This window comes from Coenobita brevimanus, chromosome 66 (assembly GCF_032717465.1).
Source record: "Coenobita brevimanus isolate Jiangsu-jjx chromosome 66, ASM3271746v2, whole genome shotgun sequence".
Classification (NCBI taxonomy): Eukaryota; Metazoa; Arthropoda; class Malacostraca; order Decapoda; family Coenobitidae; genus Coenobita; species Coenobita brevimanus.
Genome location: NC_137019.1, coordinates 1,266,137 through 1,293,275, shown reverse-complemented (window position 1 = coordinate 1,293,275; position 27,139 = coordinate 1,266,137). Strand labels below are relative to the sequence as shown.

Below are 27,139 nucleotides of genomic sequence, written 5' to 3'. Positions count from 1 at the left end.
CCTCTTCATGCCAACAATATTATTCGCTGACTCCAACGAATGTCTTCGAGGTACTACCACTCCTTAAAAAGTTTAAATTTTGAAGTGCATAATGTATACATAGCTTACCCTACACAATGTTCCAGTTTTACCACTTACACTACCCTAGTCTCTATCAAAATCTATCTTTTCCAATATGAAATTCTACCGGGTATTCATAATTCAAACCTGAAGAATAAGTCCTCAGAACTTTTCATGGGCAGGAGAATGCATGAAAGCCTACCAACTAGGCAAGATTATCATCACAAGTTGAAGGCACAAGTTTTCAAACTACTGTAGTATCTAAATTGTCAGATTAAAAAGTCATTGCACAGCAAATTATAATCTATAATTATAATCTATCAAAGGCAGGTAAAAAAAAAATTCTACTTAAAACTGCCCATAAAGTGAAGGATGATCAAAGTCGGGCATCAATTAATCCTTTCACTTTGATGATGTAATCTATATTTCATTCTTGCCATCCTAAACTGATTTTATTCATCTCATGAGACTTTTCAAACTTGAGGGGTTACAGACGGCCTTCATTTAAACAATAACTAAGGTGGGTAAGAATACATAAATTAAACAGATCAACAAACTGAAGCTGTAGCACAATCTCCTGGCTGACACCTGGCTCTGCTAACAAGCAGAATCTTATAAATTATAAACATCTAATAGATAATATAAGATGAATACCTGTGTCTTGTCATAGGTCGCATATAACAATCTTACGCATGCATTGTGCTGGTGTGAATATACATTCTACAATAAAAATTCTACATGCTTTCAATGTCAAAACTAACATAAGCATGGTTCAATAAGGCCTTGTACCATCACTACTCATACTACACCAACTGAATCATTGGTACACCTTTTTGAGAACAAGATAATCAGAGCTTTACTTGTAAAATGTGTAGTCTATCAACAGGTAACTGGAGGCCATTAAAGGATAAGTACCATAATAAACTATTTTTAAAATAAATTATTTAATTATTTAAAAATTTGTAGTAGTTGTTCTGTAGGCAGTCTGGCCGAACAGCCCCGAGTCCCTTAAGAAGGCCATGGCCGAGACTGGGCTTTCCCACAGAGCTCTCAAATAGTGTATGTTGTGTTGTTGGCATAGGTGATTGTGTGTAATGCAGTCTTCTATAATGTGCTTAATAGTATGGGGTGCTGTGTTGCATCCTGGACAGGCATCAGTGACAGAGTCATCCAGCCTCTTCTGGTAGCTTAAGAGGGCTGGATGGTGCCCACATCTCAGCCTGGCCAGGTGGACCCTGTCTTCACTAGGGAGATAGGATTCAGAAGTGTGGATGTCAGGAGGCTGTGCATGCAGCTGTGTGTTGTCTTTAAGTGACTGAATGGTGCGGAGAGTGATCTGAGTGTGGATATGCTTCTGGAAGCTGGACTGAGGTGGGCAAGGGGGGAGGAATGACAGTATTTGTGTATGGTATCGTGTGCTGGGTGTTGATGTTCCTTGGTGTGGGTGAATGTGCTGCCATGTAATATGGTGGATGTTGTGGGTTTGTGGAAGCTGTAGCAAGAAACTGGGTGCCTCTCATGTCTAGGTGATCCTTTACTTTTAGGACTTTGGTTTCTTGATGTAAGTGGTCTGTGGGTGTAGTAGCTGTGCAGCCTGTGCTTATTTTTAGGGCCTTGTTCTGTATGGTCTGTAGAGTGTTGTAGTGTGATTTGGTGAGGTTAGGACGAGGAGGACAGCATGGGGGCCAAACCACCCCAAACCCTCCCCCGGCCCCTCACGGGGCCCGAATACCTGGGAGTTTAAAAATTTGTCACACAACTGATGCGCACTGAAGCATACAAACTAACTATTGAGTGAGAAGTTAATATAACACAGTATTAGAAAAGAAAACGTGACTACCAATGCAACAAACTACTAAAATGTGACACCTGAACTGGTGGAAGATTATAGGGTAGCAGGGAAAAAAAAAAAAAAAAAAAAAAAAAAAAAAAAGCCAAGTAGTGAACTGAGAAAAAGGAAATGAAAAGTAGTGTGTCATAAGGAAGAAAAGTGGTGATGGCAATAAAGGCCCTCATATGGAATAGAGAACCAAGTACAGGGAGAAGCAAGAGGACTGAATGTGGGGGTACTAGTTTCTACACTATGGTATGGTTGCAAAACACTGGTGCAACATGAGTATGAAATATCATGATTGAGAGTAGTATAATGGGACTATTGAGGAATATATGGGTTGCACTGCTTGGACTGATAAGATTACAGAAATTCATGAAGGATATGGCATGAGGATGCCTACTGTGCCAATGAAAGGGTAAAAGATTAACAAATTATTTAAAAGATATAAATTTTATGATCACAAAGAAAGACTGAATATGATTAGGAATATAAAAAGAGTGTTCAGTAGACCTTACTATAATGGACCCAGGTATGGCAGATATAAGATTTAATGGACACTACGAAGGCCATCGAACTTCCGCTGGCTGTTAAATGGGTCCCAATAGGTCACAATACATGTTTCCTATCCTTTTTACTCCAACCTGGCCTAAATTGTGCCCCCCCCCCTCATCATGACTGCAGTGTTGTAATAACAAACTACAGTAATACTGTACTTGTCTTGAAGAAGTGGTGTAACAAGAATGTGAAACAAACTGCAAAAAGGCAAAATTATGGGCCAAGTTAGTGCAAAATGTGTATACTTTTTCATGTTTAGTACTAGAATATGCTATTGTACTCACTGATTTTCAAACATGTGCTCGAAATCCCACCTCAAGGGGGGAACCATCAGATATAATGGACTTTCGGCTTTACCCAATTAGTCCGTTATAGCGAGCGTCTTTTGTATACAGTATGCTAGGGAGTTTGAGGGTGGAAGGAGGTATGGAAGACCAAGTGGGTGGTTTAATGTGGTAACTGATAATGCAAAAGAACTGAAGGACAGAAATGTATGGATGAGGTATTTATACAGATGCATATGACCAGGGCTGCATCCTTCTTTAATCTGGACCAACAAAACAGCTCTTCTCAACTGGCACTGCAAAAGTGACTTAATCAGACAAACAATGCAGTGTGGATGGACACTCCCAGTGGGGTGGAACTGAGAACTGTAAGGGCCTGAGAGACGAGTAAATAGATCTATGACCCATCTTGCTGGGCAATCTGTTGATACCTCCAGTAATTTTGTGTTTTCCTCTTTTTTTGTTTCTCGATTATATCCATCCCATTTGTATGTAGTAAGGATGATGACGACGATAATGATGAAGACAAAGATACAAGTATGGAAAATTACCAGGCACTGAACAAGCTAAAATGTTGGCTGTAAGAGGTAAGTCTGACTTTTATCAAAACAACACGACCAGACTACAATATTGTACATGCAAGTCAGAGGTAATATTAAAACTAAGGAAGTAAACCCATAAAATAATAGCAAATGTCTAAGCTATTTACAAGGTGGTCTTAAGTCACCTACATAAAGCAAAACAGACATAACTAACAAATAACTGGAGTGCATATATACAACTTTCTTGTACTTTGAAATAATATATCTATGTATCCCTAACATTTGGTACAAATAAACTGACTCAAATATCTGCACAACTACCACACACACATCATAGACCTATTGAGTAAAAATTTCTTTACTCTCTCACTCCAATGACATTTTTCATTGTTCTCACACTTCCACCACATAAGTTTACTCTCTGAGTTAATGAAACTCTAGTACTAATGGCATTGATGAAGGCTACATCTAACCCTTCCAGCTCAAAAGTGTCCCCTAAGCTAGATAATGATGTTTGGTAGAGGCAAAAACTAATGTCATTGTAGTGTTGTTGTTTCCAAGAGACAATGAGTTAAAGGACTTATTCAGAAATACATGAAAATACGGAAATACATAAATTAATGATCTTTTCAAATTGTGTTGCATATAATATCAGCCTCTTCCCACTCTGAATGGCAGGAATGGCTTAAAACGATTACTAGATCAGATTTTATGGGTCTGACAAAATACAGTATTACATAACAACAAAACATAATAGGTGACAGTGATGTGCAAGTTATAAAAAAGGTAGGACACAAATATTCAAATATTATATGTACTGAACAACATAAATTTAAGACAAGCAATCATGACTATGATGCTATGAATAAAAAGTATCTGGAACAAATGTCAAACAAACCCAACATCAACAACAGATTAAAACTGTCCGAAGAGCAGACTAATATGTAGATTTAACACACACTGAATTCATAAGGTCAATACATCTTCCTTGTTCACAACAGTCTGGCTTAAGTAAAAAAGGCCATAAAATATACATTTATGTACCAGTACATAAAAATATAACAGTACTCCAATTTCCTAGAACTCTGCATATTCAGACAGTAAAACCATTATACAGAACCGTACTGCAAATTTTTACTTTTATTTTGGTTGATCCCAGATTTTTTTTTTTTTTTAGTTTATGATAAGACATCAACTTTCTGAGGTTAAGCACATTTGTTAGGGCAGATCATAACTCCAAATACTAAAATATTCAACAGCAATGCTAGCAAGTAGAATCAAAACAATTATGAATTTCATATCTAGCATTAAAGTTTTGTGAGTAATGTCATATAATGCAGAGTTTTTCCCAAAAAATTTGTTTAAAAAATCACCATGTGCATTATACCACGAAGGTCATGGTCTGGGGTAGGCCTAAAGGCTGTGGTGATAAGTACCAAGATCACCAATAGTCAGAAGAAAATCTCTCAATAGTCTTACTAATTATTAATCACATTACGAGTAATGCAAACTCAGATGAGAGTGCATTACCATAAATACATCCTAAATAAACAGTAAACAAAGAATTCTGTGGGTTAAACATCCATACAAGTGGAGCTTGGAGTGGCTGCACCATGCTAACTGCATTAGTAGCTTGTAGGGGAAAAAAATAAAAAAAATAAAAAACAGCTGATCATCTACTAATGAATGCAAGGCAGTGGTGCAAGATTTGTATGATTCCATAATTCCCATTTAAATAATTTAATACAAAATTATTTTCCCTCACAAATTTGCAGATACAGAATATAAATAATTAATAAATGAAACTCTAAATTTTTTTCCACTAAATATCCCTTGCCAAATCATGGTTGCGCATTATATGCCAGTGTACATTACATGGAGGGATATACGGTAATGCTTCAAAGTTAAGTCCAATGTCATCAGAGCTAAGCCAATGTAATACACACCACACTACCATAAAAAAATAATAATAACAGTAATAATAATAATAATAATAAAAGCAAAACATCTTAAAAGCAGTTACCCCAATGTTTTCAAAGACTGATCAAACATTTCATTACCCTTAACCTCTTCAATCAGGTGATGCAAAGTACCGGTATATAATATTCAGGATACCACTAGGCAATTTTATTTCGAGTTAGGAGGGAGTTCTGGCGGTGAATGGGTTAAAGATAATTAAGTTTAACTTTCAAATATGAAATTTCATCCCTAAACTGAGAAAGATCCATAATAATAATAATTTTAAATATGTCATCCTACTTAAGGAGTTAACCCTTGGATGATGAATGATTGCCCTGTGACAAGTAAAATGGCCTGGCATTATCCAAAGTACAACAGACAAGGCATCAGCAGCCACTTTGGTATTCATCAAGATATTAGGCATTTTTTTATTCTTGGATGATGGGAGGTGTCATTGTGGTAAGTCAAGTCATCTGGACATTGCATCTTTCATATTGTTTTTAGGCTCCAATGTGCTTGCATGCATCGGTCTTGGTCACCTAATGGTGGTTCTTCATGCTCCTCAATCTCCAGAAAACCTCCCCATTCAGTCCCTTATCCCTGAGGTCACACTCTGTGACCTTGTTCCAGGCCTTTTTTGATTTGCCTCTGAAACCTTGATGCTCACATTTCTCACCTTCCACACCTAACTGTCATCTTTCATCCTCTCATCATGCCCAAATTATCTCAGTCTACCCATCCTCAACACACCAATACATTCCAGTCCTATCCTTCCTCTCAGCTCTTCAATCTCAATCCTAGTCTCTCCCACCCCCCCAGCCCTGCATGCAACGATGCACTACATATCCATCTAATCATTGTCATTTCTGTATGTTTGAGCATACAAATATCCTCTTCCTTTACTGCCCAGGTCTCACTCCCATACAGCAATACACTACTAACACATGCCATACACAAAGATCCCTTAGCACAAAGGAAGAGCCCTCTCAATGTTATGAAAGACAATAGTTCCTTGAACTTCCTCCAACCTATTCTTACCCTAGCCACCACACACACTCCAGCCCCACCTCCAGCACATAACATGTCCTCCAAATAACAAAACTCCTCCATACACTCAAGACACTCCCCAGCAAGATCAGTCTTTTCATGCCTGACAATCTCTTAGACAAAGTAAAATATCGTCAGCCATCATTTAGGGGGTAACCGTGATATTTTGAACTCTTTGACAATGGAGAGCCTCCATGTGAAGAGTAAAATTATTGAGTGTTAACCAGATTAAGAAAAAACAGTGTCCCCTTTGGGAAATGTCATCATTGCATAACAATGTTTTCTCCAGTACACGTGCATATCGGTAATTACAAAGCTGACTTGCAGTCCCTACATTCTTACATTGTCTCCTGCTGCTCCATTAACTTCCTGTTGTAGCTTTCAAGGGTTGTTTGGATGGTGTCACTGGAGTACTTGCACTTCTCAGACAAGCAGGTACATGTGAAATGCTTATATTTGATCATCCAAAATTTCTCCCCATAATCGAACCTGTTAAAGTAGATGAGATAAAAATGACACTACTGCAGAATACTTACATTCCAGGACATGATAAGTCATGTCAACACAAATATAGTAATAATAAAAATAAGTAATCTATGCACTGACTGTTAGTGAGTATTAATATTTTTAATGGCTAAGAGATTGCCACCATCATCATAATTTACTACTACTATAATGGGGTGGAAGGTAGGAATAAGAAAGAGAAAACACTTATTAGGGAGAAAACACACAACAAGAAGATGATATAAGTAAAATGACCAGTGAAATGGACCACATGTAAATTCACTTAGCATTCAAGTCCTAGGATGTGAGTGGCCAAGAGACTTATCTGCCTTCCTAATGTCATGAAGATCTCTTCTAAGTAATACTCCACTAAACATCAGGGTTCAGTTGTACAAAACAACAAGAGCCAACTTAACTCTAACTGGGGATGCTAAAACATACAGGTATTGCAAAAGCCACTTAAAAAACATACGCATGAGCAAAACATACCCGAGTTCTTCATCAGCCTCAATATCCCGGTTGGCAAAAAGGGCTATTCTGGGGAAGGTTAGATCCTGGTGGTCAATGAACACTTTCACTGGCGTTAAGTTAGCCTCACAAAGATGATTGATGAAGCGAGCGATGTTGCCATAGGATCTTGCATCAATGCAAAATGTTTCACTATCCTGTAAAAGGACAAAGTTAATTTACGTCAAACTAAATGTATTATACCTAAAAAATATCAGGAAATATATCAGCACAGCTTTGGAAAGAACGCACTATTTCAAGCACAAAATATCGCAACAAAAGAGAGAGAAATTATCCAGCAATATTCAAGCACATTTAACGAGCAATTCAAATATGCTTGATTCTAAATCTATCTATCTATCTATTGCCAGATGCCTCAATCCCGTTTGGAGTGGCCACAAACAAATCGCCTCCATGTAGCCCTGTCCCCCGCCATTTCACTGCCCCGCTCCCAACTCACACCCCCCTCTCTCATATACCTCTCCACCCCATCCCTCCACCTTATCCTCAGCCTCCTCCTCCCTCTTCCCCCCTCCACTTCACTCACATACACTCTCTTCGTTAGTCTCTCACCCTCTATCCTCTCCACGTGGCCAAACCACCTCAGTGTATTCCTCCTAACGCTTTCTATCACATCCAAATCCACACCACAATGCTCCTTTATATCCTCATTTGTCAGCCTGTCTCTCCATGTGACTCCACAGGCTCCTCTTAAATAACTCATTTCCACTGCTCTCACTCTTGACTTGTGTCCTTCCAGCAACGTCCAAGCTTCACTTCCATACGTTAGAGTTGGTATCACAATACTGTCATGGAGTAACTTTTTCACTTCCATGCTCGCTTCCCTGCTTCTTATCACTGTCCTCAAGGAACCAGCAACCTTTCTTCCCTGCTGTACCCTTTCAAGCACTTCACCCTCCAAACCTCCATCCTTACTCATCACACTACCCAAGTACTTAAATGTACTCACATTTTCCAATTCCACACCATCCAACCTCGCTGTACATTCACTGACTTCATCTCTCTCAAAGACCATCACTTTACTCTTCCCTACATTCACCTTTAGATTCCGTTTCTTACACACTCTCCCAAACTCATCCACCAAGCTCTCCTTCATCTTCACTCAACAACACAGTATCATCTGCAAACAACAGTACAGGGAGTTTCCAAACACTACCCACTCTCACCAGGGCCACTCCAACATCCACTAACCTACCTTGTACCTCTTTTATTACCCCATCCATGTACAGATTGAACAACCATGGAGACATGACACATCCCTGTTTCAACCCAACCTTCAAAGAGAAAAATTCACTCACTTCACCATCCACACGCACTGCAGCCTTAGCACCATCATACATACTCTTCACAGCATTCAACAACTCCCCATCTACTCCATATATTCTTAATACTTTCCACAATCCTTGTCTATCCACCCTGTCATATGCTTTCTCCACATCCATGAAAGCCGCATACAACTTCTTTCCCTTCTCTAGAACTTTTCCACTAAAGATCTAAGAATGAATATCTGATCTACACAACCTCTTCTGTTCCTAAAGCCTCCCTGTTCTTCTCCAACTAATTCCTCTGTTCTTTCTCTAACTCTGTCAATATGTATCCTACCATACACGTTTCCTATTATACTAAGAAGACAGATGCCCCTATGATTACCACACACTTCTTTTTCCCCTTTTCCTTTGTACAAGGGAATAATTATACCTGACTTCCAATCCTCCGGGATTCTACCTTCCTCCCAGGCCAATCTGCACGTTTTCCACATCCATTCTACTACTATCTCTCCCCCATACTTCAGCATTTCACCACACACTCCATCAATTCCTGGGGCTTTCCCCAATTTAACTTTCTTCATTGCTTCCACAACTTCAATCCTACTGATTATTCTATCCTACTGATTTCTTTCTCTCTTCTCACCTCCCTCCTTCTCCCAGCCATTCCCCAGCCACTTATACTCCCATTACTTCCATCCTCTATGTTCAACAATTCCTTAAAATGTTCTCTCCATCTGCTCACTTTTTCTCCCTTCTCCACTAGTAATCTACCATTTTTATCTTTCACTCCCCTGCTAACTTCACTTCCACCCTGTCTTACTCTTTTCACCTCTTTCCAGAACATTTTCTTACAGTCCCTCCACTTTACACTCAAGTTCCTTCCAAATTCCTCATCTGCTCTCTTCTTACTCTTTCTTACTAATCTTTTCTCCTCTCTCTTTCTTTCTACATATAACTCTCTCTTCCGCCTCTCAACTTCTTCCACGCCCCTATTTCTCATTCATTCATTGTAGGCTTTCTTCTTTTGTGCCACAGCCTGTCTCACCTCTTCATTCCACCACGCTGTTCCTTGTACACCCCTCCATCTTCTCTTCATCCCACACACCACATGACATGCTGCACATATTTCTTCTGTAAATATCCTGCACACACCTTCCACGTCCCCCATCTGCTCCAATTCGTATTTGCCCAATCGTTCCTCCACTCCTCTCTTATACTCTGCCTTTTTCTCATCCTCTTGTAACCTTTCCACTCTCCTTACAAATACTCCTTCTTTATATATATATAAAAGCAGAACACTAGTCATTACTGAAAAGTTCAGTAATGACTACTGGTCTTGGTTGCAGGACCAATTGGACTTTTACCAAAAAGGCCCAATGTGAAATATGTATCTTGCAGAGAACCCTTGGGTAAACAAAAAGAATGTTAACTGACACTAACAGGACTGAAAGGAAAAGAAGATAGAGACAATTTGGATGGATGCATGGACAAGTATTTGAATATGGGTCACTCAAAGAAGGAAATGGAATTGATGATTAGCTGTGACAGAAAATTTTACATCAGCATTTGATTTGATGGCTGCAAAAGAACACTGAGATCTGGCAATCAATGAAAACAGGTACATACAAAGCTAAATAAACAAATTCCAAAAATTACCCTGTTATCTAGGTCAAAGAGGTATGAATCATCCTGCCTCTGGTCCGCCTCTAAATCTGTGATGATCTCCCCAACATACTCGCAAACATATGAACCCTGCAGGGAAAAAGACTAAGTTAGCAAGTACAACAAACAGAATATCAAGATTCCAAATCCAAAGTAACATAAAGTAATGATCAACTCTCTTATGGCATCAGACAAGATACTATACAGTAGACTATACTGCATGTGGTATTAGCTTACATCACAAAGCTTAACTTGATGAAACAAGTATAAAGTCTACGATGCTATGGAAATTAAGCAGTATTTGCTTTTAAACAAGTCTTATAACCTTTTTCAGAGTTAAAAACATATGTATAAAAACTTTTAAAACCTGATATTTAAAAAATATACAGATGCTTGAAGTTGTGGACTGACAGTGTTAGAATAATGGATGTTCAACTGTATACCACTATATGAGAAAATGTGGCAGTCCAGTACTGTACACCAATGGTACTGCAAAAAGCAAGACAGTCTCAGTAAGACAGTGTTGCATGTAATATCATTTTTGGTTTTAAGTCTGTTTTCCATATGACATGGGTAAGATGGTTCACTTGGTAGTACTCTTACACCTTGCTCATTTCATTCCAGTCTCATTATACCAACTTCTGTCATATCCCATGTTTCACTGTCAGGCAGTATGACATTCTAAAACAGGCACATAACACTTTTCTTTTTGAGGGCAACAAGAACACTTGAGATATCACGATGGGTAGCAATGCTCCTAACTTTTCCCATCCATTCTGCACACTAGCACTGGTGCTTTGCTTGGCATCATCCTTGCAATACTGACATTACCAAAGTAGCAGAACTGTTCACAATCTTCAGTGGCTCATCTATCATTAATGATCTTACTGGTCTGCCATGAGATATCTGGCAATTTCCCTATGGCTACTATCGTATACTGGAAATCCACAAATCACTGGTTTAACATCCAGCATATAATGTTACCTCAAACTGCATAATTCTATCCACTCTGTAACTGCTGACTGCCATAGCTGGTGCTGTAAAGGGATGCTTTATGTGGTGGCACCAACATGACTGGTTGGCTTCCTGACTTGGTTATAAAAATGTCTCTCATTTCCCCCCTCCCTCAAAAGGAGGATGGTAAACTGCATAACAGTAGCTTCACTCTGCAGTCCACTGAGTTCATCACCCTGGAGTCCACCAAATTTGTAATCAAATAAGCCTGAGGTTGAAGCTACTACTACCACCACACCTATGCCTGAGTTATCACAGAGGAGGGAAGGAATATCTTGATTAAACTGTAGATAAAGATCCAAAATAAATTACAACAGACCTACAAAAAATATACAGTTTGCTACCCCAGCTGTACAATGTCTTTACAGCACCCCAAGTTAAGGTGCTTCCAGCCAACTGAATTTGGCACCTGTCACCAAGTTTGGAACATCCTTCCAAATTACAAACCCGCAGTTTCCAAACTTTCAGGATGAAGGGCTGTGTACCTGCAGCTTACTATTAGTGTTACCTTCTGAATGGTTTTGAGGGCACGTACACCCCAACCCTTGCCCACAGTCCTGAAAAGCTGCATATGAGCTGAGATCCCATGCTGTACTACTCGGTTGTTGCAGGACAGCTTGTTGCACCTGCATGCTCGGTTGCACTCGAAGATCATGGGTGGGTCTGAAAACCAAATGCTGTTTACAAATATTCTGTAGCTATTATCACAAGTTCATGGAATCATTAAAAAATGCTTTAGCACTGACGATACTTGAATAAGGTACTGTATATTCTTTCCTGTAATTAAAGTCCCTTATAATCTTGTTCAAGGTCAGCAGGGCAAGGCACAGCTTATTTCTGCACTGTAAAATATTGCAATCACCTCAACATGCCAACATTACGGGCATAAATTAATAAACATTCAGAACAGGAATATACAGGCCATCAAGGTCAGTGTAATAATGAGATCTGATGTAAAGTTAAGCTTCAATTAAAAAAAAAAAAAAATAAGTGTTTTAATATCATTTACAAACACTTCATTCATTAAAGCTTGAACTCCAAAATACTGTACATCAATTACTCCAATGAAAATTCCATATAAAATTATATTATGCAAGTTTTCAGAATTGTCTGTTTATCTACTGCATCTATCTCTGGCCAGACGCCAAAATCCCGCAAAGGGTGGCTGTTTGACTGAGTTAGATGTTTTACGCAGAGGGGCACTAATCCTCTGCCAAACCACATGCTGATATATATGGAACACATATGGGTTGGTAATATGGTTACCACCCAGCACTGTACACTTGCTCCAGAAAGTATCGGTGCACTGTGGGTCCGATGTCATCCGGAATGATTCGACCATGTGGCAGTGATAGTCCGTTAATACCTGTATATATTATAACATTTACGGCCATTCCCTACTCATTATGAAGGACATAAGAGGTATCTGATATAGCAGTCATCTATCGTCAGAGATGCCTGCCTGTGGGAGGACAGAACCGCAATTTCCAGTTTCCTTTGTTCCGTGTGTCATAATATTTAACACATATTATGCACCGATACTTTCTGGAGCGAGTGTATGTGGTTTCCTGGCTTACAGGAGACCATTACGTTTGCCACTCAATGTAAAAAAAAAAATAATAATAATTAAAAAAAAAAAGTACTGATCATCAATGCTGTATCTTCAGTCTCTCACCTGAATAATTGAACTCAGGTAAGAGGCGGCCATCAGGATCAAACCAGCACTGGAAGTTGAGTTGTCCACAGCCACAATGTTCAGTGTTGCACCCATCTTCACACTCACACCACTGAGCACAATAATATTCATTACTGGGAATCAGGTCACATTGTATGCTTTCTGCCAATCTTTACATTGTTTACATTAATTCAATTCAGGCATACAAAGAAGTCTTAACTAATCATTCCACAATACTATCCCACCATTTCTTGAGGCATACTGGTGAAATCACATCCATTCCTGCCAATACTTTTTTGTATGCCAATTTGTGTAATGGTTCTACCTCAGGGGTCAGCATCCCACGGCCCATGGGCCTGACCTGATCTGTGAACCTAGTCTGAGTGGCCTGCCAGTAAGCTCCACAAATTCACAAAATTATTCCCATTTTTCACTTACTCAGAGAGTGAAAAAACATTAAGTATTACTGGCTGTTAATCACTGTGGCCAACACTAGTTAGAGTTAATTTGTCTGAAAAAGTTATTCACACTTGAAAGGAATACTCCATCTCACCAATCGCACCTCCAGCCTGAAGCCTATTATTGAGAAACTTTCGTGTGAGAAACAACACCAAATATCACACTGACTCTCATTGCCTTTAGGTTGGCAGTTTGAATACACTGAAAAGTCAAAGTAATCAGTAAGTAATGTGAATAAATATTTCCATTACACTTGGAGATAACTGTTTTAATGAGTTATGTCTTTTATTTCTAATGCATTACTTTTATAAAAACTGTACAGTAGTCAGTATAATTCTTATAAAAAACCTTGACTATTTCTACTACACATGGTGATATTTGTTTCAATGACAGTTATTTCTTTTGTTTCTAATGCATCAATTTTGTAAAACGTGCATTGAATATCATTTTAAGAAATATATATCCATCCATCCGTCATCCATCATCCAATCCTACATTGTCCCATCAGCAGCATACAAGCCCGGGGCTAAGCAGTTGGTCCCAACATTTAAGATGAGAGTGACCAGCCTCACTCATCCCTGAGTGGCATTACACGAGCAATCAATCCCAACCACCCCTTGAATATAAACCTTCACCGGTTCAATCCGATTGGAGCGAAATAATTATCCACTAAGCCACCACGCGCCAAAATTTGGTTATATGGTTACCACCCAGCGTAGTAAATGGTTTCCTGGTGTTCAGGAAACCATTTGGCTTGTCACTCAGTGTAGAGTCACCCACAGGCAGAAGGAAGAGGACAGAATGAAGGAAAGAAAGGCAGAAGAGGGAGTGTAAAGTTACCTGTAGGCAGGACAAGGAAAGAATGAAAGAAAGAGAGAAGAGGATGGAAGGAAAGAAGGATGGAGAGGAAAGGGCAGACACCCGACAGCAGCACTACATCGAGTGAGTGGATGGTGCATTTTAAGAAATATACTTTGAATAAATGTTATTCTAATTAATGTGTACAGTATTCTTATGTATTCACATTTATATTACAGTATTATTATTACTAATTATTATTATTATTATTATTGGAGGAGGCAGGTGTGGTCTTTACCATGTTCAAAACATCTGGGCTCCCAGATGAGTAACAAGACAGTTCTGGTCCTCAGTCCATCAATGGTTGCTGACTCCTGCTCTACCTCATCTTTCCCCATTGTATACAGTATATGTGACTACATCACCATGCAAACCTGAACCAATAAAGTTTTCCACTAATGTGCCATCCACTTCTCTCTTTGCATATCCCATCTGCTCTCTTGTTCTGCTGACACTATTTATTTCCTTCTAGAACAATATCTCACTGACATTGAAGTAATCTGATATTTCTTTTTATCTCTTTTTCATTTGCTCTTCTTTATTTCCAGTACAGTATTATTCTGATTTCATGCTATTTCCTACTGTGCTCCTTCCACTCTTGTACACTTCTTGCATATACTGCCCTAACGATGTCCCTTTTTTTTTTTACTTGGAGTGAGTTCTCATCATACTATTAACTACCTTTTCTTTCCTTCATTCTTTCCTCTTCCTTCTGCCTGTGGGTGACTCTACACTGAGTGACATGCCAAATGGTTTCCTGTACACCAGGAAACCATTTACTATGCTGGGTGGTAACCATATCACCAAATTTTGGCTCCTGGTGGTTTAGTGGGTAATAAAGGTGCTCCAGTCGGATTGAGCCGGTGAAGGTTTATATCCAAGGGATGGTTGTGGTTTATTGCTCCCGTAATGCCACTCAGGGATGAGTGAGTCTGGTCACTCTCATCTTAAATGCCAGGACCAACTTTCCTAGCCCCAGGCTCCTACGCTCCTAATGGGGCAACGTAGGATTAGATGATGGATGGATGGATGGATGGATTCTCTATTTCTAACAAGCTTCTTCTTTTCCATATGTAACTACCATCTCATTTCTCTTTATCTCATCTTCTTTGCAAAGCCATAGTTAATCTGCCAAGGAAGGTTCAGTAATGATACTACAGCAAGCCCTCGTTATACAATGAACTGGTATGCAATTAATTGCTTATATGATGACAAAAAAGTTAGGACCTTTTTTTGATATGACAGATTTTTCACTTACACTCGTACGATGATTATGATCCCATTTGAAGCCTCACTGATCCATATATGATCCCCCTCATGCAAGTCTACAGTCAGTTGTTTGTTCCAAGATGGCATTTGCATTTGTCACTATTGGGTGTGTTAGTGTCAGTGAAGGAACAAGAGTGTGGTGTTGGAATGTAAGTGAGCAAGTGAAGTGCTGTGAAAAGAAATACAGTAATTGCCACCTTAGGTGAATTTGAAACTTCTTTTCAGACTTATTTTTGGTGGTAAGCAGCATGTAAATTGGAATGAAAAAGAAATAAGATCCATTTTAGGTAAGATGGGCTCTTGTTTTATAATTCTGTTGGGTGGGTGACCCTTGGCCAAAAAACATATCCCCACTGAACCCAAATTATACAGCACAGGTATACCTCGATACATGATACCCCTACATGCAATACCCTGGCTAAATGATGGGGGCAGAAATACGACCACACCCGGCCTAACAACTGCCAAACCTCGGTCTAAAGATGTTTTTTTTTTTTCTTTACCGATTTTGTTGATATATTAGACTAAAATTGTGTGTTTAGGTTGATTTATAAACTGTTTTTAGACTCAGATTAATGTGTTTTTGCCATAGGTGAGGTGAACATTGTGATTTTGGGGTACAGTTTACTACGCTTGATTTTTTTCAGACAAACCTGACAAGTTTCCAATTTTATTTGTTGGTTTTAGTGAGTTATTTACAGGTGTTAGGCTTAAGTAAGCTTCTTTTACAGCTGTTATGCCATTTAGACTGGCTTTTAACTTGTTTTTGGGCTCATCTGGGTGGATTTTGGACTTGGCTGAGGGGAAAACCCAAGGCTCAAAAACACATCCAATTACTTTGCATGTTAACTCTACCCCAAAATACAACACCCCGCCTAATGGGGTATTGTTAAACCGGGGTATACCTGTACATGATAAATTGTTATGCAATGGATTTCTTCAAACACTTCCTCATTGTAAAAAGAGAGCATGCTGTACTGTGTCCAAGCTATTCCAGACTTAGATTTGATTTTCAGCAGTTACACAGTAACCTAAATGCTACAAGACAATACAGTCAATCTTCGAGTAATATGGACAATGTAGACTGAACAAGGACCATGGTACTCAAACCTGCGTCACTCAAACAATACAAGTACGTTTGCATGTACAGTATAAAAGTACAATGTAGTCTGGCCACTTTCCAAAACTGTGCACTTTTACCCATTTTTACCATTTTACCCCACATAAATTACCCCCTACTCATACCCACCATCAGGTAAAACACTGAAAGAGATATAACTGTATTGTAATTATGAACAAGAATGGTATTGAAATACAGTAGTATTAACAAAAAACAAAAGGGTAAATACAAAAGACAGGGATGCAGCAATTCGAGCTGTTTTCTTATAGACCTACACGCTCAAGGAAAATAATTTTAGTATTAGACACATCTCAGGTGATTACCATTTGACTTTTGATAAAAAAAATACTGGAAACCAAACGAAACATAGCTACCTACAGTAAACTCTCAATTACCGTCTTCTCAAAATCCGGCCCAATGCAATATTCGGCGCCGCTGGCTTGGCTCTATTAATGCAATATCCGATAATTTTATGCAATATCCAGTCTGAAACAGGATGTAACCGGCGGTTCTAAGCAATATCCAGCATCAAGGTGTATCAACCAGATTGTAAATGGTTGCCAGCCAGCACTGTATTTCTCTATTTTATCATTAATTTATTGTATTTTCAGCTTAATTTTCATCATTTACTCATGGGAAAGTTTTTCAGATAGAAAACTGAGATAGATAATAATCCAATATCCAGCTCAGTGCTGAATACTGAGCTGGATGCAATATCCAGCATTGGGCTTGACTGAATTACGCCGGATAAATGGGGGTTTACTATACTTCGTGATATTACAGAAAGCTGCCTGAACGTCCTCAACAGTGTGGTTACTGTCGATCTCACTGACTGGACATGATGTCAACACACCCTACAAATTTAAATGTATACAATTTAAAACCACAAATAGCAGTGGAAACCTAACTGTAGTCATTGGAAGCTAACTGGGGGGCTTTGCTTCCCAGATCCCCCTCAATGATTATAACTCACCTCACAGCATGCAAACTAAAATGTGCAATAGGTAAAACTTGCACCAAAACAGTATCGTACGTTAAGAGCGTTCATTAATCATGGTGCGTTCGGCAATCATCACACAACCATGCAAAAAGCAAATCTTTATATACATCACAGAGGAGATATCCAATAAAAAATTATACAGGTTAGCAAAACAGCACTTGATGATTAACCCGTCACGTCCCGTCGACGTATGTTGTTGGCCTCAACCTGGGCGCTTCAAACTCGATAAGCGATAGTGGTCTTGGGGAGAGATAAGCATGTATGGTCATGCATTTGATGTGTGCCCGAAAGCAGATAACCGCGATAGATGAACGCGCGATAGCAGGGGGTGGTGTATTAAGAATATATCAAGTAAATGGAAAGCTGTTGAATGCCATGAAGAATATGTATGAGGGTGCTAAGGCTGCAGTGCGTGGATAATGAATCGAGTGAATTTTTCTACCTGAATGCTGGATGGAAACAGGGATGTATCATGTCTCCATAGTTGTTCAATCTGTGAATGGATGGGTTTATAAAAGAGATACATAGCAGGGCAGTGGATGTTGGAGCAACTCTAATGCGAGAGGACAGCCTTTGGAAACTTCCTGTACTGTTGTTTGCAGGTGATAATATACAGGTATACCCCAATATACAATACCCCTAGATGCGATACCCCGGCTTAGCAATGGGGGTAGAAATACCACCATACCCCGCCCAACGATGGCTTAACCCTGGTTTAACGATAGGTTTAGATTTTTTTTTACCGATTTTGATGATATTTTAGCCATAAATTTTGTGTTTTGGTTGATTTATAAACTGTTTCTAGACTTATATTAATGTGTTTTCATCATAGGTGCAGTGAACATTGTCATTTTGGGGTACAGTTTACTAAGTTAGATTTTTTTCAGACATATATTTAACAATTTTCAGATTTTATTTTTGGGTTAGGTGAGTTATAAACTGCTTTTAAGTGTAGTTTAGCTTGTCTGAAAGCTACTTGGAGGTTTAGGTGAACAAGAAACTTGTTTTCAGACTCATTAGGGTGGGTTTAAGACTTGGCTGAGGGGGGAGGGACTTTAGACTCAAAAACGCATCCCTATACTTTACATGTTAAATCTACCCCGATATAAGACACCCAGCCTAGCGATGGACTTTTACTTAACCAACTTCATCATTAAACTGGGATATACCTGTATTGTTAAGTGAAGACTAAGGGAAACTGCAATGCTTGGTGAATGAGTTTGGGAGAGTGTGTAAGAAACAGAATCTAAAGGTGAATGTAGGGAAGAATAAAGTTATGGTCTTTGAGAGAAATGAAGTCACTGAATGTACAGCGAGGCTGGAGCATAAGGAAATGAAAAGTGTGAGTACATTTACATAATTGGGCATACCCGTGTGATGAGTAATGGAAGTTGGAGGATGAAGTGCTTCAAAGGGTACAACAAGGATGAAAGGTTGCTCATTCTTTGAAAGCAGTGATAGAAATAGGGAAGTGGGCAGGGAAGTAAAAAGGCGCTGCATGATAGTATTGTGATACCAACTCCATCATATGCAAGTGAAGCATAATCATGTTGGAAGGACACAAGTCAAGAGTGAGAGCAGTGGAAATGAGTTATCTGAGAGGAGCATGTGGAGTTAGTTACATGGAGAGGCAGATTGACAAATGAGGAAGTGAAGGAGCACTGTGGTGTGGATGTGGATGTGATATAATGCGTTAGGAAAAATACACTGAGGTGGTTTGGTCATGTGGAGAGGATGGAGAGAGAGAAAGACTAATGAAGAGAGTGTATGTGAGTGAGGCAGAGGGAAGGAGAGGGAGGGGGAGGCTGTGGATGAGATGAAGGGATAGAGTGAAGAGGTATATGAGAGAGGTGGGATGTGAGCTGCAGGGGTGGGCAGTGAAATGGAGAACAGGGCGACATGAAGGTAACTTGGCTGTGGCCACCCCTTTATGGGATTGGGGCATCTGACAATAGATGGATAGAGATATCCTAAAAAAAAAAAAAATAAATAAAAATAAAAAAAATAATAATGTCAATATTTCATTCCAATGGAAAAAATGGAAATTCTGCATCACTACTGCACATAATAAATAGCAAGAGTTAGGCTCTACCTGTATGTCGTTGATGTGTGGCTCCCCGGCACTCTCCCTTCACTCCCCACCCCGACTGTTGTTGTCACTGCTGTGATGTTGCTACTCCTGCACTTCCTTCTTCAATATCTAAGTTGAATCCTTCAATGCCCAAGGCTGAAACAACAGAGCTGTCCTCATCGGAGGAGGTCGATGTACCCGGATGTAAGTCTGTCAATCATGGCGAGTCTAGCGGGTAACGGTACCGCAAGTGACATTCACTGCGTCGCCCGGCCAGCTGACACTTTCCGCATAAGCTCAAGATTGTCCCCATGTTGATTATGACCTGTCGCATTATGCTGACCACGTAGGTACAAAACCGTTTTACTCAATCACATGTTACTCGAGGATTGACTGTATTACAACTAAGATCACTGTAGCATGCTCTGGCTCACCTTCAGTGATGTAATAGTACGGTCAATGATGACATTAGATGCCTCACAGTTTTCAGCAATATACAGGTAATCTTTAGGGAGAGGGGCATCATCAACACCATTAACACAAGGGATTGGAACCTCCTCCTTTCCTCCAGCTATATCACTGAAAATATAAAAAAATAAATAAATAAATAAAAATTCATAACAACTTGAACAAACGTCTCTAAAAATTCCATCCTCAAACATCTACAATACACTGTAATACAATACAGTTCATGCCACAAATCCAAAGTGAAGAGATGCCATACTTTGGTTATATGGTTACCACCCAGCATAGTAAATGGTTTCCTGGTGTATGGGAAACCATTTGGCTTGTCACTCAGTGTAGAGTTACCCATAGGTAGAAGGAAGAGGAAATAATGAAGGAAAGAAAGACAGAAGAGGTAGTGTAAAGTCACCCGTAGGTAGAGGAAAGATGAAAGAGTGAAGGAAAGAAAGACAGAAGTGGAAGGATGGAAGACGAGAAAGGGCAGACACTCAATGCAGCACTACATCGAGTGAGTGGATGGTAGGATGGAAGACGAGAAAGGGCAGACACTCAATGCAGCACTACATCGAGTGAGTGGATGGTGAGTGCCCCCACCACCCACTTTTGTTGTTTTTATTTACTTATTCTATCTATCTATCTATTGCCAGATGCCTCAATCCCGTATGGGGTGGCCACAAACAAATCGCCTCCAAGTCGCCCTGCCCCCCGCCATTTCACTGCCCCGCTCCCAACTCACATCCCCCTCCCTCATATACCTCTCCACCCCATCCCTCCATCTCATCCTCGGCCTCCCCCTCCCTCTCCCCCCCTCCACCTCATTCAAATACACTCTCCTCATCAGTCTCTCAACCTCCATCCTCTCCACATGGCCAAACCACCTCAGTGTGTTCCTCATAACGCTTCCCAGAACATCCATATCCACACCACAACGCTCCTTTATATCCTCATTTGTCAGCCTGTCTACATGTGACTCCACGGCTCTCACTCTTGACTTGTGTCCTTCCAACAACGTCCAAGCTTCACTTCCATACGTTAGAGTTGGTATCACAATACTGTCATGTGGTAACTTTTTCACTTCCATGCTCACTTCCCTGTTTCTTATTACTGCTTTCAAGGAACCAGCAATCTTTCTTCCTTGATGTACCCTTTCAAGCCTTTCACCCTCCAAACTTCCATCCTTACTCATCACGCTACCCAAGTACTTAAACTTACTCACATTTTCCATTTCCTCACCACCCAACCTTACTGTACATTCACTGACTTCACCACTCTCAAAGACCATCACTTTACTCTTCCCTACATTCACCTTTAGATTCCATTTCTTACACACTCTCCCAGACTCATCCACCAAGCCTTGCAGCTCCCCTTCATCTTCACTCAACAACACCATATCATCTGCAAACAACAGTATAGGGAATTTCCAAACACTACCCTCTCTCACCAGGGCCACTCCAACATCCACTGCCCTACCTTGTATCTCTTTTATTACCCCATCCATGTACAGATTGAACAGCCATGGAGACATGACACATCCCTGTTTCAACCCAACCGTCAAAGAGAAAAATTCACTCAGTTCACCATCCACACGCACTGCAGCCTTAGCACCATCATACATACTCTTCATAGGATTCAACAACTTTCCATCTACTCCATATATTCGTAATACTTTCCACAATCCTTGTCAATAATGCTGGGTATTTTTAGCCTGACCCTGGTGTCCCAGTATTTTGCAATAATGGCTTGTACACTAAATTGCTGTCGTTTTCACTTCCTTTACAGTGAGTGCGGAACACTGACATAATTATTGCATGCTATTGTTTGAAAAAAAAAAAAAAAAAACGAGCTGGAAAATTCTGAAGGGTGGGGTAGGGGGGGTTGGGGTAGGGGTAGGGGGGAGAGGAGGAAGAGAGGGGGAGGGTGATGGGAGTGGGTGAGGAAGATCATGGGAGGGGAGGAATGAAGGAGGGAGGGATGGGAGTGCATAGAAAACTGGAGTCGCCCTGCCTGGAAGGGTAACTTTTTTTCAACTTTGACAGGCTATAACTCATGAATCAGTTGGTCTAACATGCTCTGGTTTGTGGCATAAGGTGTGTAAATTCAAGCTCTAAACCTTAGGCATAAAACTTTTTACTTCTGTTTGAGCTGAAAAATCAGCTCCATATACAGGTTTACAAGGAAGTTCGGTCGATCGAACTGCATATCCTAGGGGTTAAATAGTTTAGTGTGATGCAAAATTAAATAAGAAAATGACATATTCCCCTCTGTGTCTTTCTCAGATGAAAAGAATCAACTGATAGGAGACAGAACAATACTTAAGTCATATTCTGCCTGAAAAAAATATTAATGCAGGTTGAATCCATCTGAAACCATACAAAACAAACTGCACCAACTTTAAATTATATGATGGCTGAGTGTTCAGTAAAAATCAGAATGGCAAGATTTGGAAATCTCATTAAATATTAACACTTATATTTACTTTCAGCTATCCTGCAACAGGCTGTCTTGTCTTACAACATATACCGCAGCCATTTTAATGAATAGGCAACATACCTGCTCAAAATTTTTTCTGTCCTGATATTGTTCTGTTTCATTATGTCCAGCACCTTGCTATTCAGTGTCAGCTGTAGATAAACATCAGAATCTGGTACAGCACAGTCTATGGGTGTCTGTCCTTTTGTGTTGACGATGTCCAGCTGCGCACCCCTGGCTAGCAACAGAACTACAGCATCTGTGTGGTTCTGCCGGGCTGCAATGTGTCTGATGATACAAGAGGCAGGCATAAACATCATTCATTCATCATCCAATCCTACATTGCCCCATGAGGAGCATAAGAGCCCGGGGCTAGACAGTTGGTCCCAATATTTAAGATGAGAGTGACCAGCCTCACTCATTCCTGAGTGGCATTAAATAAGCAATCAACCCCAACCACCCCTTGGATATCAGCCTTCACTGGCTCAATCCGATTGGAGTGCAATAATTACCCACGAAGCCACCAGGCGGCAAAATCTGGGTATATGGTTACCACCCAGCGTTGTAATTACAGTAGTATTACAGTAAAAGTCCAATTCTTCGGCATCCAATTCCCCGGCAAATCTGACATTTCGGCAGTTTTGAGAAATAGTACCATTTACGAAAATCTCTGATCGTTCGGCAGATTTTCCAATTTTTTTGGTCCCCTCTACTGCTGGGGACTTCTTCCAGCAGTAGCAGACTCCAATCAACCCCTTCTATTGTACATATGTAAATAAGGAACCTACTATAAGTTTAGGTAAGTGCATGTGAACTTGTAGGCCTACTGTATCATTACATTTATATACAGTACGTTCACTAATTTCTTTATTTTTCATATTCATGTATAGTACTGTATTCATTACAGTATTGTACAGTATCAAACAGTATACAGTACTCTCTCCAAACACATTTCTAATGATATGAGTAGTGATGATAATGTTCACCGAAACATATAAGGTACTGAGTGGGTAGGGTTTTTGATAATTCGGCAATTTTGATATTTCGGCACTTGCCTGGTCCCATAGATGCTGAAAAATAGGACTTCTACTGTACATTGTTTAGTTCCTATTGCTACCTGCCACACAATCCTCATTCCTTTGGTTCCTTCTAGCTCCATATGTAAACACTATACAGTGAGAGGTATATGAAGACAAATTAGCCTGGATACAGTTTTCTCATAACAGTCTCCTATTGGAGGGTTCCCAGGAGGAAGCAGGACATTTAAGATGTTGACGATGATGATGATGAAAAAATTAGGATGCCTCCAAAAAGGAAGTCAGCCACCTGCTTGAGGTAGATTTTTTTTCGCTCCAATGACCTTGAGCTTTGACCCATGCCCTTTATACCAGGAATTTTGCCTGAAATTACTATTACTATAAATTCATGGTAGGTGGGGGCACTCACCATCCACTCACTCGATATAGTGCTGCTTTCAGGTGACTGCCCATTCCTCTCTTCCTTCCCTCTTTCCTTCCTTCCTCTTCTATCTTTCTTTCCATTATTTTTTCCTCTTCCTTCTGTCTATGGGTGACTCTGCACTGAACGACAAGCCAAATGGTTTCCTGTTCACCAGGAAACCATTTACTGCATTGGGTGGTAACCATACAACCAGCTTATGGCGCCTGGTGGTTTGATGGGTAATTAAGGCGCTCCAGCTGGATTGAGTTTGTGCAGATTTATATCCAAGGGGTGGTTAGAGTTTATTGCCCATGTAATGCCACCCAGGGATAAGTAAGGCTGGTCACTCTATATCTTCAATGTCCGGACGATCTTGCCTAGCCCCAGGCTCCTATGCTCCTCATGGGGCAACACTGGGTAAGATGATGATGATGATGATTACTATTACAATTATTATTATTATTATTATTATTATTATTCATTCATTTATTCTTTCAACATCTAATCCTGTGTTGCCCCATGAGAAGCGTAGGAGGCCAGGGCTAGGCAAGTTGGTCCTGACATTTAAGATGAAAGTGACCAGTCTCACTCATCCCTGAGTGGAATTACGTGAGTAATAAACCCCAACCACCCCTTGGATATAAACCTATTATTATTATCATCTCCCCCCCCCCCCAGCTTGGTAAGTGTCAGCAGAGCAGAGTTAGCATGCCAGTGAAGTACAGTGGCTCAGTGAGTAGTGGATGGCTCAGGCCCAGACATTTTGAATGCTAAAAATACTGTACTATCACAATCACTAATTTCTTTAACCCCCTGACACAAGGTGCGGCGAGGCCAAGCTAGGAGACGTGCCAGGCAAACAGACGCAGGCCACTTCATTATGAGAGGCTCACTTACCTGAGCCACATCTCAGTCTTACGAACAAAACACATGGGAGAAGTTATGAAGCAGTTAGTGAATCATATCAGACTGCTAAACTAACTGTCTGAACGCCTGGTTCTATTTCTGCCCTGACTTTGACATCCCTCGAGCCAGATGGGTAAAGAAATTAGTGATTGCGATAGTACAAGGCTTTTACATCAGACAGAATTCAACTTTTCCAAAAATGCTTTAAACACACACACACACACACACACACACACACACACACACACACACACACACACACACACACACACACACACACACACACTCTCACTCTCTTTTTCATATTACAGGTAGCTGCACCAAACCAATATATACTAACAAGGGAGTGTCTCCATGTGCATTCATGGAGCGAAGGGAGCAGCCACGGTCAAGTACCATAGAGCAGATGTGCGTAGATCCAGAAAACGCAGCCCAGTGCAATGCAGTATTTTGTTCAACATCACACAGTTGTGGGTTACCTCCTCGGTCTAGCAGGAATCTGAAAGCAACTGATAAGTAAGAGCAGCAGTGGTGAAGGAGTATTTCAGATCTTATGTATGAAGATGATAGTTGCTCCTTCTTTAAAATGAACAGGACTTTGCAGTTTGGTTCCAAGTTTTGTTAATATCTAAGTGGCATGGCTTGAAAATAAATGTAAATTAGAGTATAGGTAACCCTCTTTTAATGATGGGGTTACTTTAACCCCTGAAACGCGGAGCATCGCGTTCGCGACGATTGCCAAAAAGGACATAACGGCGGATCGTCGCGTTTGTGATTCGAGTTAATTTTGAATAAACGCGGGCAAGGATGTTCCAACTAGTATTTTCTATCAGTACCACCACCCTTTAGCTACAATTAGCATACTTGACCTTTGTACTACTGACCTCCGTTGTTGCCAAGTATCGCGTTTTTTCCTCCCTCCCCCCCCCCCACCACGGCCCAGCCAGCCTGGCTGTGATATATGGCAGTGCTCTGACTGCTCAGAACTGTAAATCTGCGCTTTCCTCTCACAAGCAGTTTATGCTAATAGGAAACACTTGTTTCCCCAGTTGTCACACTAGCTTTTTTTTGCACAGTTTGCCCCTGTTTAGCGTCAGTTTACTGCAGGCTTTCACAGTGACAGGTGTATGGCACTATCACTTACCTTATTTCATTTTCGTATATATTATTTGGTATAAGAATAGGGCACAGGGCTTATTTCAATGGATGAAATCAGTGGAAAATTCCAGGGAAGATTTACTTAGCATAGAATACGGTGTGGTGGCCTGCAATAATTAGGTAGTTCCTGGTGAATGTAAATATCACTTAGGCTTCTCCCTTCCTTTCTTATATATATTTTTATTACGAGAATAGATTCTACGGCATATTTCAAGGGGAAATAAACAGCAAAAACCAACAAACGAGTGCACGTGAGGTGTTGTCAGGTGATAATTAGCCAATTCTAGGTGTATGGCACTCTCACTTATCTTATTTCTTTTTTGTATATATTATTTGGTATAACAATAGGGCATAGGGTTCATTTCAATGGATGAAATCAGTGGAAAATTCCAGGGAAGATTTACTTAGCGTAGCAAGGCCGGGCAGGCGAGAGGAGAGGGTAATGGAGGGGAGGTAGGGAGGGGAGTCAAGAATGGGGAGAAATGGCTAAATTGTCAACAATGGATGGGAGTACAGATGAGATTAGGAGTGCTGACTAGTGTTCGACATTGGCAGTACTGATAGATGATACAAGCCACCACTTGAAAGCCCGGGTGAATTCAAAATAACACAGAATCACAAAAGTGACGCCCCGCAGTATGATCCCTTGCTCCCAAGCATCACGAAAATGACGCCCCGCGGTTAAGGGGTTAATGACACCAGGGTTAAACACAGGTAGCATTTCTTTTCTTTTCTTCTAAAGGATTCCTGCTGAAAGCATGGAAAAGCTATCTGAAATGTGTAAAAAACTTTTAATAGTCTGAGTCTCAGCTTGAACTTCATTTACTTGAAGCTGAGTTCCTTGCCAAGTTACTATTGGAATGCTTTTAGTCAAATACAACACATATTGCTGAATCTCTCAGAATTGGGACAGCCACCTATTACTCATACAAAATGCCGACAAAAAATTTTTCAATTAAACAAATACAACACCTGGTATCATGACTACCACT

At 40.2% G+C, this 27,139-nt stretch overlaps 1 protein-coding gene across 1 annotated transcript in view; it reads right to left on the bottom strand.

The window, feature by feature from the left end:
- Positions 1-6,619: 6,619 nt before the first annotated feature.
- G9a (histone-lysine N-methyltransferase G9a) overlaps positions 6,620-27,139 on the bottom strand; it is a 57,873-nt gene continuing 37,353 nt past the window's right edge. Inside the window, exons 10-17 of the mRNA XM_080276778.1 lie at positions 25,330-25,488; positions 22,725-22,931; positions 20,144-20,288; positions 12,933-13,044; positions 11,766-11,920; positions 10,238-10,333; positions 7,275-7,450; positions 6,620-6,770 (exon numbers count right to left, since the gene is read on the bottom strand). Coding sequence (XP_080132904.1) covers positions 6,620-6,770; positions 7,275-7,450; positions 10,238-10,333; positions 11,766-11,920; positions 12,933-13,044; positions 20,144-20,288; positions 22,725-22,931; positions 25,330-25,488 — 1,201 coding nt within the window. The remainder of the gene's footprint in view (positions 6,771-7,274; positions 7,451-10,237; positions 10,334-11,765; positions 11,921-12,932; positions 13,045-20,143; positions 20,289-22,724; positions 22,932-25,329; positions 25,489-27,139) is intronic.